At 37.4% G+C, this 17,576-nt stretch overlaps 1 protein-coding gene across 3 annotated transcripts in view; it reads left to right on the top strand.

Annotated features, from left to right (window-relative positions):
• The first annotated feature begins 15,644 nt into the window (after positions 1 to 15,644).
• Positions 15,645 to 17,576, top strand: part of ZNF521 (zinc finger protein 521) — a 577,602-nt gene continuing 575,670 nt past the window's right edge. For 2 of the 3 annotated variants that reach the window (XM_053714990.1, XM_053714988.1), the window contains exons 1-2: positions 15,645 to 15,862; positions 16,480 to 16,636. In XM_053714990.1, the coding sequence (XP_053570965.1) occupies positions 16,597 to 16,636 (40 nt within the window). In that variant the 5' untranslated portion in view covers positions 15,645 to 15,862; positions 16,480 to 16,596. Of the gene's footprint in view, positions 16,637 to 17,576 lie in introns of all 3 variants that reach the window. The other variant, XM_053714989.1, reaches the window with a different exon arrangement.

Here is a 17,576-nt window from a genome sequence, read left to right as displayed (position 1 = left end):
CGTTTTTTTTTTTTTTATCAGCTTTTTATTTCCAAATACATTTTATACAGCTGTACATTTTACTTTAGAACTGTATTAGTTCATATTTATTCTCTATATTTCTTTACTTTTTGGAATAATATGTTTTTTTGAAGGGCATAAAAGTATCTATATAGATCTTTAGCTTTTATTCCCACGCAAGTGTATATTTTATTTTATTCTACATCCATTGCATTATCTTGGATACCACTTCATCAATATATCTAATCCTACTCTATATAACTTGATAAAATTTAATTATAAGATCCAATACCCTGCAACTGTATAAAACGTCAACTGACATTTATATTGATACAACTGAACATCAAAATAACTTTTTGCGCCCTATCCTCTATCAAATCTCTTTTTTTAAATATTTAAATATATATATATATATATATATATATGGGATTTAGTAATTTTTAAAGGTAAAATAACTGTTTAACTTAGGACAATGCCCTACAAAAGGCCCTTTTAAGGGATATTGGTAGTCTATTGTTAGGTTAGGGGTGTTTTTATTTTGGGGTGGCTTTTTTGTTTTTATAGGGCTTTAAGATTATATGTAATTTTAATTATTTTGGATAATTTCATATATTATTTTTTGTAATCTTATTGTTTTTTATTTTTCGTGATTTTTGCGTTTTTATTTTTTAGTAATGTTAGATTTTATTTATTTTTTAGTAGTTTGCTACACACTCGCAGTAGTCACCCTAGGCATGTCTTTAGGGGCATAGCCAAGGGGCAATTCATGAGAGTGCGACAGGAGTGTACCTTGGATGTTTCGTTCCTTGAAGAGAGTAGAGATATAAATAAAAAACTTAGGAACAGAGGCTATTCAAAGAGTATTGTAGCTAAAGCCTTCTTTGAGATTCACAGACTCACAGACAAGCAGTTCTTTGGATCAAAAGCGACCCAGATTTGTTACCTCTTTTTCTAATGAGTATGACCAAATTTGTAGAATTATCAATAAACACTTACCCATATTGATGGGTGATAAAAACCTAAGACATACTGTAGAAAGAGGTTGCATGTTTATTGCTAAAAGGAATGCAACATTGGGTAATATACTATCCCCAAACCTCCTAAAAGACAGTGAGTCTTGATGCTCGTGGCTACATTGTAATGGTACATACAGGTGTGGGAGGAGGACGTGTACCTCTTGTGATCATGTCCATGTCTCTAAAACATTTACCTCTACCCAAACAGGTGAAGAATTTAACATTAAGGGGTGAATTAACTGTAAAAGCACATTTTTTACCTATATGGTTGAATGCACCCAGTGCCACAAGTACTATACCAGAGAAATGTGGACCCGTACTAGGGAACACCTATCCTACATTTCTGGTGAAAGGGCTCGCTCTGCACTTTCTAGACATTTTTTGGAGGTCCACAGAAAATATGTTAGCAGATTTAAGTGGAGAACTATAGAACAGATCAAAAGACCACCCAGGGAGGAGATAAGTTTTCTATCCTCTGTAGGCAGGAAATATACTGGATATTCAAACTAAATAGTCTGATTCCATCAGGCTTTAACTCTGAGTTTGACATAACTTTTGGCAAAGGTAATAGGGTATATGTGTATACTCCTTATTACTCCCTCCTTGGGTTGTCTAATTTTAAAAAAATGATCTGTATTTTGTTATCCTAGACCAATCTTTGTTTTCCACATGTTTAGGAATATCATTCGCAGTGGGGCTCTGAGAGATTGTCAGTTTCTGGAGACTGAAAACCCATAATGTTGTACTTCTTACACTCTTAAATCTGTCTGTGAATTGCTCATTCTGAATTCCAGATATAGATATATTTTGTCATATGTATTCAGTATACATGTAGGTTTAATTTAAATTATATACTTGATTTTCCCATTGTTTGCACTTTCATTTGCTTAGGTTATACATTGCTTCCCTTTCATTATATATGAATTTATTAGTGAGCAGGGAATGAAGCTTTAAAGGGAAACTGAACACAATTTTTTTCTTTCATGATTCAGATAGAGCATGAAATTTTAATCAAATTTTTAATTTACTCTTATTATTACATTTTCTTCATTTTCTTGGTATCTTTATTTGAAATGCAAGAATGTAAGTTTAGATGCCGGTCCATATTTGTGAACAACCTGGGTTGTTCTTGCTGATTAGTGGATAAATCCATCCACCAATAAAAACGTACTGTCCAGAGTTCTGAACCAAAAAAAGCTTAGATGCCTTCTTTTTCAAATAAAGATAGCAAGAGAACAAAGAAAAATTGATAATAAGAGTAAATTAGAAAGTTGCTTACATTGATCTATCTGAATCACGAAAGAAAAAAAATTGGGTTCAGTGTCCCTTTAACCCCTTAATGACAACTGACGTACCAGGTACGTCATGCATTAACAAGTAGTTAATGACAATGGATGTACCTGGTACGTCAGTTGTCTAGGAGAGTCCTGGAAGCGATCGCAATCGCTTCCAGCAGCTCTCAGGGTATTGCAGTGATGCCTCCATATGGAGGCATCCTGCAATACCTTTTTAGAAGACTCCGATGCAGAGAGGGCCACTCTGTGGCCCTCTCTGCACTGGTAGTTCGTTGGTGGGTGGGAGCGCAACAGGGAGGTGGGTGGGCGACCCATCGCTACCCGGCATCCGGTTCCTAGAAGTGCAATGTGCACGCCGGGTGCCGGGAGCATGCGGGGGGCGCGCGTGCGCGCATGCGCGCGCATTAGCTGGCCACTGACACCAATGAGGGAAGAGGGGGGGGAAAGATTTTTTTTTTTAAATCATATAAAAGGATCTGGGAGGGGGAGGGGGGTAGGGGTATTGTGGGGGGCTGCTACACTACAGAAAACCCCCCAAAAAAGAAAAAAAGCAAAAAATACTTTTGTTTTTGTGCAAATTGGGTACTGGCAGACAGCTGCCAGTACCCAAGATGGCCGCAATTAGATAGGGGAGAGGGTTAGAGAGCTGGGGGGGGGATCATGGAGGTTGGGGCTAAGGCAGGAGTCCATCACAGCTAAAATATTTTATTTTTTTTATTAAAAAAAAAAAAAACTCCTTTTATTTAGTACTGGCAGACTTTCTGCCAGTACTTAAGATGGCGGGGACATTTGTGGGGTGGGGGAGGGAAGAGAGCTGTTTGGGAGGGATCAGGGGGTGGGATGTGTCAGGTGGGAGGCTGATCTCTACCCTAAAGCTAAAATTAACCCTGCAAGCTCCCTACAACCTACCTAATTAACCCCTTCACTGCTGGGCATAATTTACGTGTGGTGCGCAGCAGCATTTAGCGGCCTTCTAATTACAAAAAAAGCAATGCCAAAGCCATATAAGTCTGCTATTTCTGAACAAAGGGGATCCCAAAGAAGCTTTTACAACAATTTGTGCCATAATAGCACAAGCTGTTTGTAAATAATTTCAGTGAGAAACCTAAAATTGTGAAAAATGTAAAGTTTTTTTTTTATTTGCTCGCATTTGGCGGTGAAATGGTGGAATAAAATATACCAAAATGTGCCTAGATCAATACTTTGGGTTGTCTTCTAACAAAAAATATATACATGTCAAGGGATATTCAGGTATTCCTGACAGATATCAGGGTTCCAATGTAACTAGCGCTAATTTTGAAAAAAAGTGGTTTGGAAATAGCGAAGTGCTACTTGTATTTATGGCCCTATAACTTGCAAAAAAAGCTAAGAACATGTAAACATTGAGTATTTCTAAACTCAGGACAAAATTTAGAAACTATTTAGCATGGGTGTTTTTTGGTGATTGTAGATGTGTAACAGATTTTGGGGGTCAAAGTTAGAAAAAGTGTGTTTTTTTCCATTTTTTCCTCATATTTTTTTTTTTTTTTTAGTAAATTATAAGATATGATGAAAATAATGGTATCTTTAGAAAGTCCATTTAATGGCGAGAAAAACGGTATATAATATGTGTGGGTACAGTAAATGAGTAAGAGGAAAATTACAGCTAAACACAAACACTGCAGAAATGTAAAAATAGCCATTGTCATTAAGGGTAAGAAAATTGAAAAATGGTCCGGTCATTAAGGGGTTAAGTGAGTGTTAGGTCATTATTGCATGTGTTATATTCTTGAAATTTATGTTATAATCATTATTTTGAATATAATCCTATGTATGTGCCAATTCCTTGTTACATATGATCTAAGTTGTATTAATTGAAATTGAGGATCCCTCTATCTATGTCCATGCATATGTGCTCTTTTGTACAACTGTCTCTTTAATATGTGAATAAACTATTGTGCCATTTGTGTTTTTGGGCAATCAGATAGCTTTTTAGCCTTTAAATTCTATCTACAGTTGCAATTAATCATGTCTATGATTACAGTCATCAGTCGGTCAGACAGTGAGTATGGCCAGAGTTTTTTTTTTATCCATTTTCCTGTTGCTGGTTTTAATTGGATTAAATAAAGTGCCTTTAATTTCACTTTCTTCAGAGGCTCTTTTGGACTTTTTTGCCATTTACTGCAGGGCTTTTACCCTTTGCGCCTCAGCCTGCCTGCTTGCGTGTACTGTCCATTCCAGGTGGATCTGCCCCACAGCCAATGACATCAGGACCTGGAGGAATACTGTAAGCGGATTGGCCCTCAAACGGTCATGTGACATGGGACTGCATCAGGAAGAGCCAAGCTGTTTGTGAGCCATGTGTCTCCAAGCCGCCCTTCATATCTGCATTTAAGAATCCGTTACCAGGAGTACCGTTACTAAGAGGGCATGCAAGGTACTTAACCTGTGTGTGGGAGAGTGAATTTAGCTTTTTGGTCATTACCTCTTGCTGCAGCTTAGGGAGATTGGTGCCTTATGTGTGAACTGCCACACTGATACCACAGAGAGTGAGCGGGTAGTAATAGTCACGGTACATATTATAGTAGTAGTGATGTGGGGGCCGGCAGTTTAGGGGTTAATAGATATATATAATGTTGGCAATGTGGGTGGGCGGCGGATTAGGGGTTAATAAGTTTAATATAGTATTTGCCATGCGGGAGGGTGGCAGTTTGGGGATTTATGGGCAGTTTATGGGTGTTAGTGTACTTTGTAACATGTTAGTTATGAATTTTGTGAAACATTTTTGTTTCGCAAAATCCATAACTACTGGTCTCAGATCGCGGAATGGCATTTTAACCTGTAATACAGCGGTATGGAAATCCCGCACTCAAAAGTTATTTTTTGAGTGCGGAATGGATCGTTGTGTTACAGGCTAAAACGCTTGCGGTATAACTATACCGCCGCAACTTGTAATATGGTAGACCTGCCATTCCACGCGCAATGGCCAATTTTTCTGCGGTATAGCCGTACTGCACCATACCGCAAAACTTGTAATCTTGGTGATTGTTGTCCCTATTGTAACATTTTAAATCCTTTATATCAAAAGTTCAAATATAACCATATTCCTCAACTTTCCTTTCTCCAATTAGAACCCTCATACTTTATTGTGGGCTAATATTTTAACCACGACTTAGTTAAATACCCTAAGGGCTCAACTTTTATCCATTTATGTTAGAGATTCTAAATACAATTAAATATAAGCTTATTGGAGAATGAAACTCACAATATTGGATTCATGGGTAAATACCCTGACCATTGCTCTATGTCTGCCTCCTAATTATTTAATGGTATACCATAAACTTAAAGGAATCATTTAACAGACAGAGTGAAAATATATTTGAACTAACTTTTAGGGGAATCAAACTTTAGATGCTAAGTTATTAAGCAAACATCTTAACCACCACTCTATCACTCTATATTTTTCTGTATCAACATTTTACATAGTGTAGGTTCCTCTCTCCACAATCCAGCCATTATTGTTTAATGTGTGTTTAGTGTAGGGCTCCATCCCTCCCTCTCCCTTCATAAATAATTTCTGGAATGTAAGGAACCCACCTCCCCTCCTTCTTCCACTGTGCTGATTCACCCACCTACCCCCTTCCCTCCCACCACTCAGTGTCAATCTCTGTAATGATTGTCAATCTGGCTTCATATGATAAGCTATCCCAATCCCTTACCATATGAAAGCAGATGTTATCTTCACACTAATTATGGCTCCTGCGGTCCAAGCTGACAGCGGGGACTGCAACAGGACCTCTTTGTACTGGGCAAAGTACTGTGTGATGTAATACCTATGTTAAAATGGTGCAAGGGGTTAATACTGTTTTGTGAAACCATCTTCATACAGTCTAAGGGAAATTTGAGTTTGGCCACAAATGTATACATTTAAATAAGGTCCTGTATAGAAGTTCTACTGCCAGAATACTGAATGACCAAGAACCAGACTCAATAAAACTTTTTTAACCTCTTAAGGACATATGACGGAATTTTTCCGTCATAAAACAATTGAGCAAACTGAAAGCTGTGTCCTTAAAGGGTTAAGGGGACAAGACAATGCTGTCCCTTGTCACCATTATTATTCAATCTAGCCATTGAACCCTGTCAATTTGTTTAAGGCAGAGTTTCAAAGGTATAAAAATAGCTGATATGGATCTTCATTTGGCTCTTTCTGCTGACAAGTTTTTACTTTTTGTTAATAAAGCAAATGAAAACCTGGCAAAAATTGCACTATTGCTGGATTTAAGGTTAACTACAGCAAATCAGAGCAATAAGGCTGGAAGAAAAAAGGGGCACTGTTAAAAATAATTTGAGGTTTAAAGAAGTAAATCATAACTTAATAAATACTTGGGAATAAAAATAATAAGAAACTTGAGATATGGAAAGAAAAAAAGGGGATAGAGTAAAAAAAGTATTAGTTGAGCATTACAGTATTAAAATATTTGGGGCCAGATTACAAATTGTCACGCCGCTCCTCTGCGCTCCTCGGCTCCTCTTGCTGCTCCGTCCTGTTGCTATGGCCGTTGCCATAGATGCAGCGGTTCCTGTGGGCGCCATTTCCCCTCTGATGCCGGTCAGATCACCTGTGAGTCCTCTTGGTGCGAATCTGCGCCTATGTACGTACCTGCATTACTTAACTCTAGTGTGTGCTCCTGGGTGCTTATTTCTACTGAATTGCTGGATTGCTTTATCGTTATTGAACTCTGCCTGTCTGACCACTCTGCCTGTTTAACCCCTGAATTGCTGGATTGCCTAATTGTTACTGAACTGTCAGGTGGGGTGTACAATCTCATTTGCATCTTCCCGGGACATGAATGGAAGACTGCCTTCAACACGAGATCAGGGCATTATGAGTACCTTGCAATGCTTTTTGGACTCTGCAATACCCCTGTTGTCTTTTGTCTTTCAGGCATTCGTCAATGATGTCTTCTGTGACCTCCTTAATCGTACTCTCATCTTTTATTTGGATGACATCCTCATATTCTCGAGCACCCTGGAAGAGCATCATGAGCATGTGAAACAGGTGCTTCTTCGTCTCAGAGACAATTCCCTGGCAGCCAAGTTGGAGAAATGTGAATTAGATCAAGTCCGGTTTAAATTCCATGGGTATATCATCTCTAAAGAAGGTTTTGCCATGGATTCCACTAAGCTAACAGCAGTTCTGGAATGGCCACAGCCCACCAAATTGAAGGAGTTACAGAGATTCTTGGGGTTTTCCAACTACTATTGTAAGTTTATAAAGAATTTCTCCAAGATTGTTGCTCCACTCACAGAGCTGACTAAATAAAACACTGTAAGAACTGGCCTCCAGTAGCAGTGGAATCCTTCTCTCATCTGAAAACAGCATTTTGTACTGCTCTTGTGCTACGTCATCCTGATCCTGATTTACAGTTCACCTTAGATGTTGATGCCTTTGAAGTTGGAGCTGATGCAGTCTTAATGCACATCCACCCTGTCATTCATGTCTCACTCCTCAAGCCCTACGTCATGAATAGATATACTCAAATCAGACCTCCACCTCCTCCACTCTTCGTTCATGGTGAACCAGAATATGAAATCTCTAAGATCCTGGACTCCAGGTATAAACAAAGACAGCTTCAATACCTGATGTACTAGAAGGGTTACTCTGTAGCGGATTGTTCCTGGGTCCCTGCCCGTGATGTCCCTGATCTCCAAGTTTCATCTTGCTCACCCCTCCAAGCCGGCTCTTGGTTCCCGGAGGTAACCCTTGAGAGTGGGGCTGTGTCACGGTGCTCCTCGGCTCCTTTTGCTGCTCCGTCCTGTTGCTATGGCTGCTGCCATGGACGCGGCAGTTCCTGTGGGCGCACGGCAATGACATCATTGCCACTTGCCATATCCCCTCTGATGCTGGTCAGATCACTTGTGAGTCCTCTTGGCATGAATCTGAGCCTATGTAAGTACCTGCATTACTTACCTCCAGTGCCCAAGTATAGGTGTTACTGTGTGTGCTACTGGGTGCTTATTTCTACTGAATTGATGGATTGCTTTATCGTTATTGAACGCTGCCCATCTGACCAATCTGCCTGTTTATTTCCTGAATTTCTGGATTGTCTAATTGTTACTGAGCTCTGTCTGTCTGACCACTCTGCCTGTTTAACCCCAGAATTGCTGGATTACCTTATTGTTACTGAGCTCTGCCTGTCTGACCACTCTGCTTGTTTAACCCTTGAATTGCTGGATTGTCTAATTGTTACTGAACTCTGCTGGCCTCTGACCACTCACTGTTGTTTAACCTCTGAACTGCCAGATTGCCTTACTGCTGCTGAACTCTGCATGCCTCTGACCACTCTTCTGATTAACCCCTGAACTGCTGTTACTGTGGATTGCCTCATTGTTGCTGAACTCTGCTTGCCTGACTACTCTCCAGTTATAGAAACACCTGTATTTATCACAGAGTTTTTTTGAGTTTAACCACTTGTAGATACATATGTATAACCCTCCATGAAAAACAACTCACTCCGAGTTCCACAATTAGCGGCTATCATGGGGCTGACTATCAAAAGTGTGTCCCACACTGTAAATATAAGTATATCAATAGCAACACGGCTTACCCCTCTTCCGTCAAAACTCGCCATATTTGTTAGGCAGCGGTTATGGGGATTCAAAGAAATCCAAGCAAACTCCCCTGTGTAATCAGAAGAAAACCAGTCCTGGTTAGCATGTATTGTTTGTACTTACAGAGAGAGCATAAGACCTCGGTGCAGTGCCAACACTGTGTTTACGACGCAGGCTGCGATGCTGGAAGCGCTGGGGCTCTCCACTCCGCCCCTAAATGAAAGTAATCCAATATAGAAGCAACAAAGTAGCGGTTCCAGAAACATCAATCAGGAGAGAATGTACAGGTTAAAACATCCATTTTACTGGCAAAAAAGTTAAAAAGAACAAAACGGCACAGCACACAGAAACTGCAGTTGACGCGTTTCCTGCCTTTACGACACTTCCTCAGAGCAAATTATTTTTTTAATTAAAATATAAAATGTGTTTAATATAAGATCACTATGAGGAAAAAGGGGCATATTTATCAAACTCTGTATGGAGCTTGAAGCATTGTGTTTCTGGCGAGCCTTCAGGCTCGCCAGAAACATCAGTTATGAAGCAGCGGTCTAAAGACCGCTGCTCCATAACCTGTACGCCTGTTTTGAGGCAGCGGGCAGAACTCGCAAGAAATCAACCCGATCGAATACGATCGAGGTTGAATGACACCCCCTGCTAGGGGCCGATTGGCCACGAATCTGCAGGGGACGGCATTGCACCAGCAGTTCACAAGAACTGCTGGTGCAATGATAAATGCAGACAGCGTACGCTGTCGGCATTTATCGATGTGTGGCGGACATGATCCGCAATATCGGATTATGTCCGTCCACACCTTGTTAAATAGGCCCCATAGCCTCTAAGTAACCACTTTCTGAGGCATCAATAGAAACTTACAATTCATAGTGTGCTACATTTTAATTTGTGTGCTAAGATTTTGTACCAGAACTCTTTCAAGCAACAATATTTTGATTGACATGACAGACAAATGATCTCCTTCTAAGCTATCATGAAGGTAATTTTATACTCTTGTACTAGGTCATTTACATTGTAAAATATTCTGACCCGTATACATGGGGATATTGTATCAATAATAGCACATATTGCAACTTCAATATTACATTTGAAGTGATACACTTCAAATTCTTTGGAGTGATACAAGGCATGTAATGCAACTTGATAATAAATAATCTTAGCCATGTTCTTTACAGAGTTATTTTTAAAATCTGGATAAGTAATATTAAGAAGATGAGAAAATGATAGAAATCAGAAGAGACTTAAGTGAATCAATGTGAGACATCCAGACACATTTTTTTAGATTGTTATTAGAATTATTATTTATTTATAAGAACAATAAGAAGATGTTAGTGAAAATGAACATTGCACACATAAGGTTTGATGTTTGAAAACAGATAGGAAAATGGACAGACTAGATGGGACAACTAGTTCTACATTTCTGTAATTTATCATTCATGTGGGATTTGAGGTCAAATACAAATGCATTATGTACATTAATACAAAATAGCTGGAAATATGCATAATTGCACTACTAGTCAATTGTGTGTAACCTGAAATGTTCTACTTTTTTATTGCATGGTGTACTTTAAATGTTCTTTTTTGTTGTTGTTTGGTTTTGTTTTTGAGGTTTTTTTTTTTCATGATGTACCCAATAATATGTGTCTAAATCTTGAATATTTTACATAGCATTAATTCCACAAATTAACTCTGAGCTGAAAGAAAACACACACCAAATCATAAGGCAACATATAGCAAAGGGTCCTGTCACTCCCTCATAGAATGTCTATAATGAATGGCTTTCACATTAGATTTTAGCAAGGACACAGTAAGAACAGCACAAAGAACAAATGTCTGAGCAATTAGGACTTGCCAGTTAGGTCCCTAACCCTACCTGTGTGTGATTCTGATTTCTATTTTATAGTGAGCAGAATTTGTGCATATTTAGTTTTACTCTGCAAAAACTAGAGAATGTCTCCTCTGCATGATGATTTTATTGTACCTAATACTCCAGCCACCAACTTTATCATTCTTGTACAGTCAAAGCTGTTTTTATTGTAATTTATGCTCCTACAGCATGGCTTTTTCATTTGCTATTCTCAGGCATTTGTGCTCTTTTGGTCTTCGGTTATCTTAGCAAAATTACTTTAATTTTTGAATCCGTCTTATATTTTTGTATAGTAATACAACTCCGAGTCCTAACATTAAAAAGGAACAATGTTTAACCAAAACTGCTACAATGATAGACTTTCTGATTTCACTCAGCATGTATTTGATTGAGTGTACCTACCAAGCAGAAGCTTGCAATGATCCAACTTCAGCACCTTGCGCGCTGTCATGTGCCAAAACAACAACAACAAAAGTATTTTCAATGGAAAGTATATTTCATAATTGCTAATCAAATTATTTTGGACTGTACGGCTCTAGGATTGTTTAAGCTAGAATGTCCCTTTTACCATTTTGCATAGGCTAAACACAAAATAATGAAATTGAATTTGTTTAAAAATACAGTGCTGTAAAGAAAATGAGCACTTTAGTTTTACACTATGTATTTTTAACATGGACATCACTAAGCTGAAGGGTTACTGTATTCTAATGCATAGAGCGTGAAGGCTCAGTCCTTGGTGATTATATACTGCACCTCAAATTTGCCTTCCTCTACGTAGACCTTTTGGTCACATTGAAAATTTGAGCTTGAGTCGTATATGATAAATACGGAATTTCATGCTTTGGAGCTACTAATATAACAAAACCAAGGTTAAATCATTGCACATTAGAAGAACTTAAATACACATAAATGCTTCTACTTGCCCTCCAGTTACATCTTTTAAGAAGGTCATTGCTTGAAATATATTTTGCAACCAAGGTTAAAAAATCTTAGTGATGAGTCAAGATCTTTTTCCTGAGTTCTAAAAAAATCTTTCCAAGTGCTAAATTGCAGCTAATTTGAATATGTGTTGGGGTGCATTATAAAACATACTGAAGATATATTTATTCAAAGCAAGACCAGGCAGACCTAAAGTTTCCACATGGTTCAAAAGAGCAGTTTATCAAGCTTACATTATTTTGGAATAGCATCTGCCGGAACAATTCAAAACATGATTGGCAAAATGCATAGCAGGGGCTATCCAATTCAGAATGCCCTGTTTACTGAATAATGAAAATATTTAATTTTTTGGTTACAATCATAGGGTCCATTTGAGGAAAAGGCAGCATGAAAGGCTAACACCACAGTATAAAAAAACCTAGGTGAAATTTTAGGTGTGGAAATGCTTTGCCTATTTTGGGATGGGCGGGCTGCACAAGGTCAACTACACTTGGAACAAAGAGAAATACCACTCTGTAATGCAGAGACATACCATCCATTCTGACTTAAATGGACAGTAAACCCTTTGCAATTACAAGACATTTCTGTTGTCCTGCCCATTATTTGTCCTCCAGTATCACTGACCTGCAAACCCATTGAGCCTCTTTGGAATCTTTTCAACAGTAAAAGGGTAAACACACTCTAGGCACTCCCTGGGATACTCTAATCTAATGGAGTGCAGGAATAATGTGGATTTTAAACTTTTGCAGAAATTTGCAGAATCAATTCCACACAGCATTAAAGCAGTCATTAAAACAATTGGTGTTCATACCAAATATGGAGATTTTTTTAATTTTTTTCTTTTATACTAGCAAAATGTTTTACTTTTATTAGTGGAAATTATGTATTGTAGTTTGAGAAATACACTGTGTAGTTTGTCATATTCCTTTATCTGATTTGCTGAAATAAAGTAGATTGTGTTAGTGAACTCAGATTTTGCACCAGATTGTGTGTAAACAACGGAGCACAAAATATATATGTTGTAGGTATTTAAAATTGTGATTTTGGTAGTCATGTGACATAACAAGAGAAACAAATCCTGAATAGGATCTTATCTGTATATTACAGAAATAAATTAGCATCTGAACATATCAGGAAATCACTGTGTAGCATATTGCACACTGATAGTATACACTCCAGCCTCTACTGAGACATCTAAGGTTGATTACAGGAGAAGTTAGCAAAATATCTAAATTTCTAAACTGGAAAAAATGAGGGAGTTGAATCAAACAATGTATATTTAAATATCATTGTGCTTTTATTACACTATAGGCAACTCGACATGTGAAATAAGGGTAGATCCTAAACAGTAAGCATAGTATAAAGAAAAATAATGAGAGCACCACATAGCGTATAAATGAGGTAAACTGAATGTTTACTGCAATTTATTCACAAAACATCTGGGGATTCTAAATCTTCTGGTATAATCTTCATGATGGGGACTAAAAGTCAAATTAAAATAAGATAACATCAACTAATAAGTGTGTAAACTCAAATAGTTTATTAAAAACAATTACAATTTGCTATGTTTCTTGGCCATAGTTGTTAGTTTCCTCATGCTTCTCGGTATGCTCTTTTGCTATTTCTGAGAAAGGCACGGCCAGGGATTGGTGAATATGCAGATATGCTTCTCTTGATTAACTCACCTTATCTAGAGCAGCAATGTAATGTGCCTGAATGTGTGAACTTAATTATATGTTTAACAACTTTATAGGGGGGGGGGGTGAAGCATAAAGAAAAAGTTATTCATTTCAAAACTAATGTTCTAAGGAAAAATAGCATTTTATTTGTAAGTAAAATGTAAATGTAAGGTTCAATTACAGGGGAAATAATCTGTTAAAGCTTTTTTAATATTTAGATATTCTATTTGATTAATGCAGATGTGTGTATTTGAAGACAATGGTTGATAAATTAATATAGTGCAGGAAAATGTTATAAATCACTTTTCCTTTATTTTTTACACTAAACTTTATTCTATTCAAATTGTATTATGGAATTTTGATTTAGTACAGATCTTATTGCATAGATTGACTGATGATGTAGATTTCAGGAATAATTATTTGCAAATATAATACTGAATTATTTATACAATGATGGTTGAATAGATATTTTTGCAACTCATTTGTCCTCTCCCCTTTCTCATACTTTCTTGTTGATATCTTGTCTATTTAATACTCTTCCTTTGTCTTTTTCACCCTTCTTGCATTTCTCTCCTTTAATTCCCTCTCCAGTCTCTTAAATCTTTACCTATTTTTATGTTTTCTTGTTTTTGTTTATCACTATTTCCTTTTGCTTTTCTCCAAACCCTGTATCCTAGGTTTTCTCTCATTTTCCCACTGAGTCAATGAATGTAACATTGTTTTGGGGCATCTTGGTTACAAACACACAGGGACAGTCTTTAACTAGATAAACATGTTTTATTCAGAAGGAGCCTAAAGTGACAACATATCTATCTTTGAATAATTTTGCTGATTAAATATATCAGGAGAAGAAACAAATGAACACTGGGGGGAAAAGATGTCCTGTTTTGGAATTTGGGTTTACAGACACAAACAGATATATATATAAAATGTATTAGGTGAGAAGTTTTGAACCCTTTAATTATTTTATTAACACAGTAACATATATATGGGGGGAATCAATAAATTAATTAGCACTGAAATTTTCAATGAGAAGTACTGTGTGTGCAACTGTTTTACTAACAAATTAATTCATCACATGTTAATTGTATTCATTTTTGGTAGACATGCATTCTGAAAAAAAAAGGTTTTATTGAATAAAGACATTATATAACCATACACAGACATTACATATAACCCAATTCTGATATTAATATGATCATTATAAATATGCATGTTATCAAATTATCCACATCATGTTAAAAAGAACCAAACTTATAGTTATGTTAAAATATATGTGGAAGTAGAATTACTGTATGTACCAGTTCATTTTCAAACTATATGTGGAAGACATCAATAATGGAACACTGAAAGAAGCAGGAAAAAGAGAACAGTATATAAATGAACTAGAGTACAATATTTGAGCACTCACAAAAAAAACATTACATTTTATTTGTACATTTTACAACAAAAGTGCTGAAGAAGTAAAATAAAAGTTTCCCAGGTGCAATAATATATCAAAATGGTACGGTTAAAAATGCTAGAGATTATAAACTCCAAAAGTTATTTATTTTATAACAAAAAATCTCATAACTATTAAAATGAAAAAAAAAATTAAAACTACACATGCTATAATGACAGCTTTTTCATTACTTTATTCTAAGAGCAGTATTTACAAAAACGTGAGTCGTTTTTTTGTAATAAAAGGAATAAAACAATGCAGATAATAATATAACATAAAAATACATTTAGTGCATGCTGTACACTTAAAATACTATTAATAATTTAAGCACCTTAAAAGTTTGCCAGTATGAAGAACTGGACTGCATGTTAAAGTTGAGTGTAATTTTCCAAGAGAATAAAATAAACAATGAAAAGAGAATGGGTATCAGCTTCCATGTGTGGTCTTTCGCAGTGCTCTGTGTATCTTTACATCAATCCAACCAGAAGAGGGACCTTTCCACTCTCAGATAGCCTTGCATGTCTGCTCTCTCGCCTTTAATATTCTACAGTGATGGTGAGTGAAAACGAATTGAGGAAACAGTTCATCTCAAGCAGTTGTGTATCTTTAATAAAGCACAGTGGGCTGGGAGGGGGGGTACAGTGTGTGTATGTGTGTTTGTGTGTGTATGATGGGGCGTGATGTGCTTGTTTGCTGCTATTATTTCTCTCTATATTATTTCCTTTCTATATCCTCCTATTCCCTGATCCTCCTGCAGAGGCTCCTGATCCAGGTCTGAGTAGCTGCTTGGCGTCCAGTCCACGTCTTGGCTGAGTCCCCCTCGGCTTTTAATCATGCCCCTCTGTCTGTGTGTGAGTGCAGGCAGGCTGACAATGATTTCCTCAGTGATTACGTACAGAGCGAGTCCCTGCGGGTTAGGGGCCCCCTCTGGAGCCATCCTGATGGCTTTGGGGGCCTTGCTTCTATTTTCCATTATTATGTGGACTACCGGAGCGACAGCGCAGTCCAAGACCTTGCAGGTTTGTGATGAGGAGGGAGCACACACCAGCACACATCTCCTCTCTGCTCTCCTCGCCCTCAACCAGGCGTAGACTTTTTTTTCCTCCCAGAGACAAGGATCATACCCAGCTTCTTATAGCAAGAGCCCAGCCAGCCAGGAAGAGACCCCCCACCCCCCAAAAAAACAAAATAAATCCCCCAAATACCAACCCCCTCTGCCTAAACAACACAACAACTAAATAATAATATCAATAAATAAACACCACCTCTGTGCAACAGCAGTCTAGTATTTGTTTTCTATATTAGTTGTAGCGCTGGTGGGGGTGAAATAAAAAGAAAAGTAACGATTTTTTTTTTTATTTCTACCTTTTATTTTTATTTTGATCACAGTTGGCTGCTGCGGACTTCTTTCAATTTGCAGCTTTTTTCATAAGAACTTTTTTACATTTTCTTTTATAAAGTGAGATTTAGAAGAAAACTGAGCACAATTTAAAAAAAAAAAAAAAAAAAAAAAAAAACCATAATAATATTTTTTATTTTTAAAATATGTAGCCGTCCTGTGAGAGAGCCCGATCATATGTTTATTTATTTTTTTAAATGAATTAAATCCTAAACTGTATTTTTTTTACATCTGAAGAGGGCAGAAGGGGAAGCTGGAGGAGAAGCAGATTGGTGTTGTTAAGGGATCCGCGGTCTCTGTTGCCTTAGTTGTTAACGGGCTGACATTGAACAACTTCAGCTGTTTGCTTTTAGGATGTCTCGCCGCAAGCAAGCTAAACCAAGATCACTGAAAGGTAAGAGACAAAGCCACTGACATTTGTATTTTATTGCATCAGCGTTTCTAGGATAATACAGAGAGCTATAACCCTCCCTCGTTCAAGCAGAGGTTCAGGGAGTAAACCTGAAGCAGCACTGGCAGTATGCAGGTACTGCTGGACATAGACGAAATGCAAACTTTCCAAATCCCTTAGCATTCTGTTCGTTCTACATTTATATACAGTTTTTTTTTCTAATCGCTTTATATTCACTATTTGGATAAACTCATACTTAAAATAAAAAATCTGTCATAAAAAAATAAGGAAATGCTGCTATTGTTACATCATTGATGCGTCTTAATTTTGTAGTTTATGGCAAATATAATTCTATCGTTTTTGTGAAACTTTTGCATAAGTTGCATTATATGAGGATATGCGTAATATAGACAACTAAACTCCCCCCTTTTAAAGGCAGGAGAATACAGAGCTAAATGGTCAGTAGAGGTGACTATGCACCTATCTCTTGCCACTAACGGGGTAGGGTGTATAGGCGAGACTGCATAGGTTTGGGGTGTGGAGCAGACGTGGTGTTTATAGAAAAGTTTATTGATCCGGGAGCTGTTGGAGTTTGGAGGTAAAGAAAACTGTGCTGGAATGTTGGGAGTTTGGAGCGTCTGGTCACGTGACAGCCGGGCGGCTAGCCTGCTGCCTGAGTCTGTGTGAGGCTGGATGTGCTACGGGGAGTGGGCAGCATATTGACTAGCACCTATTAGTGACACTGCATCATATTTCATTCGAAAATAAAAATGCATTTCCATAAAAGGGCGATAAAACTTTATTTATTTTCAGATGAGTTCATTTTCAGTTGAAATTAACTATTTATAATAATAATACAAATAAAACATTAATTGTGTGTGATATTCACTGAGAACATAATTGGTAACATACAAAGGAAAGGGACTGCCTGGCAATGTGGCAA

This window comes from Bombina bombina, chromosome 5 (assembly GCF_027579735.1).
Source record: "Bombina bombina isolate aBomBom1 chromosome 5, aBomBom1.pri, whole genome shotgun sequence".
Taxonomy (NCBI): Eukaryota; Metazoa; Chordata; class Amphibia; order Anura; family Bombinatoridae; genus Bombina; species Bombina bombina.
Note: the sequence above shows the minus strand (reverse complement) of the source record. Positions and strands in the feature narration are given on the sequence as shown.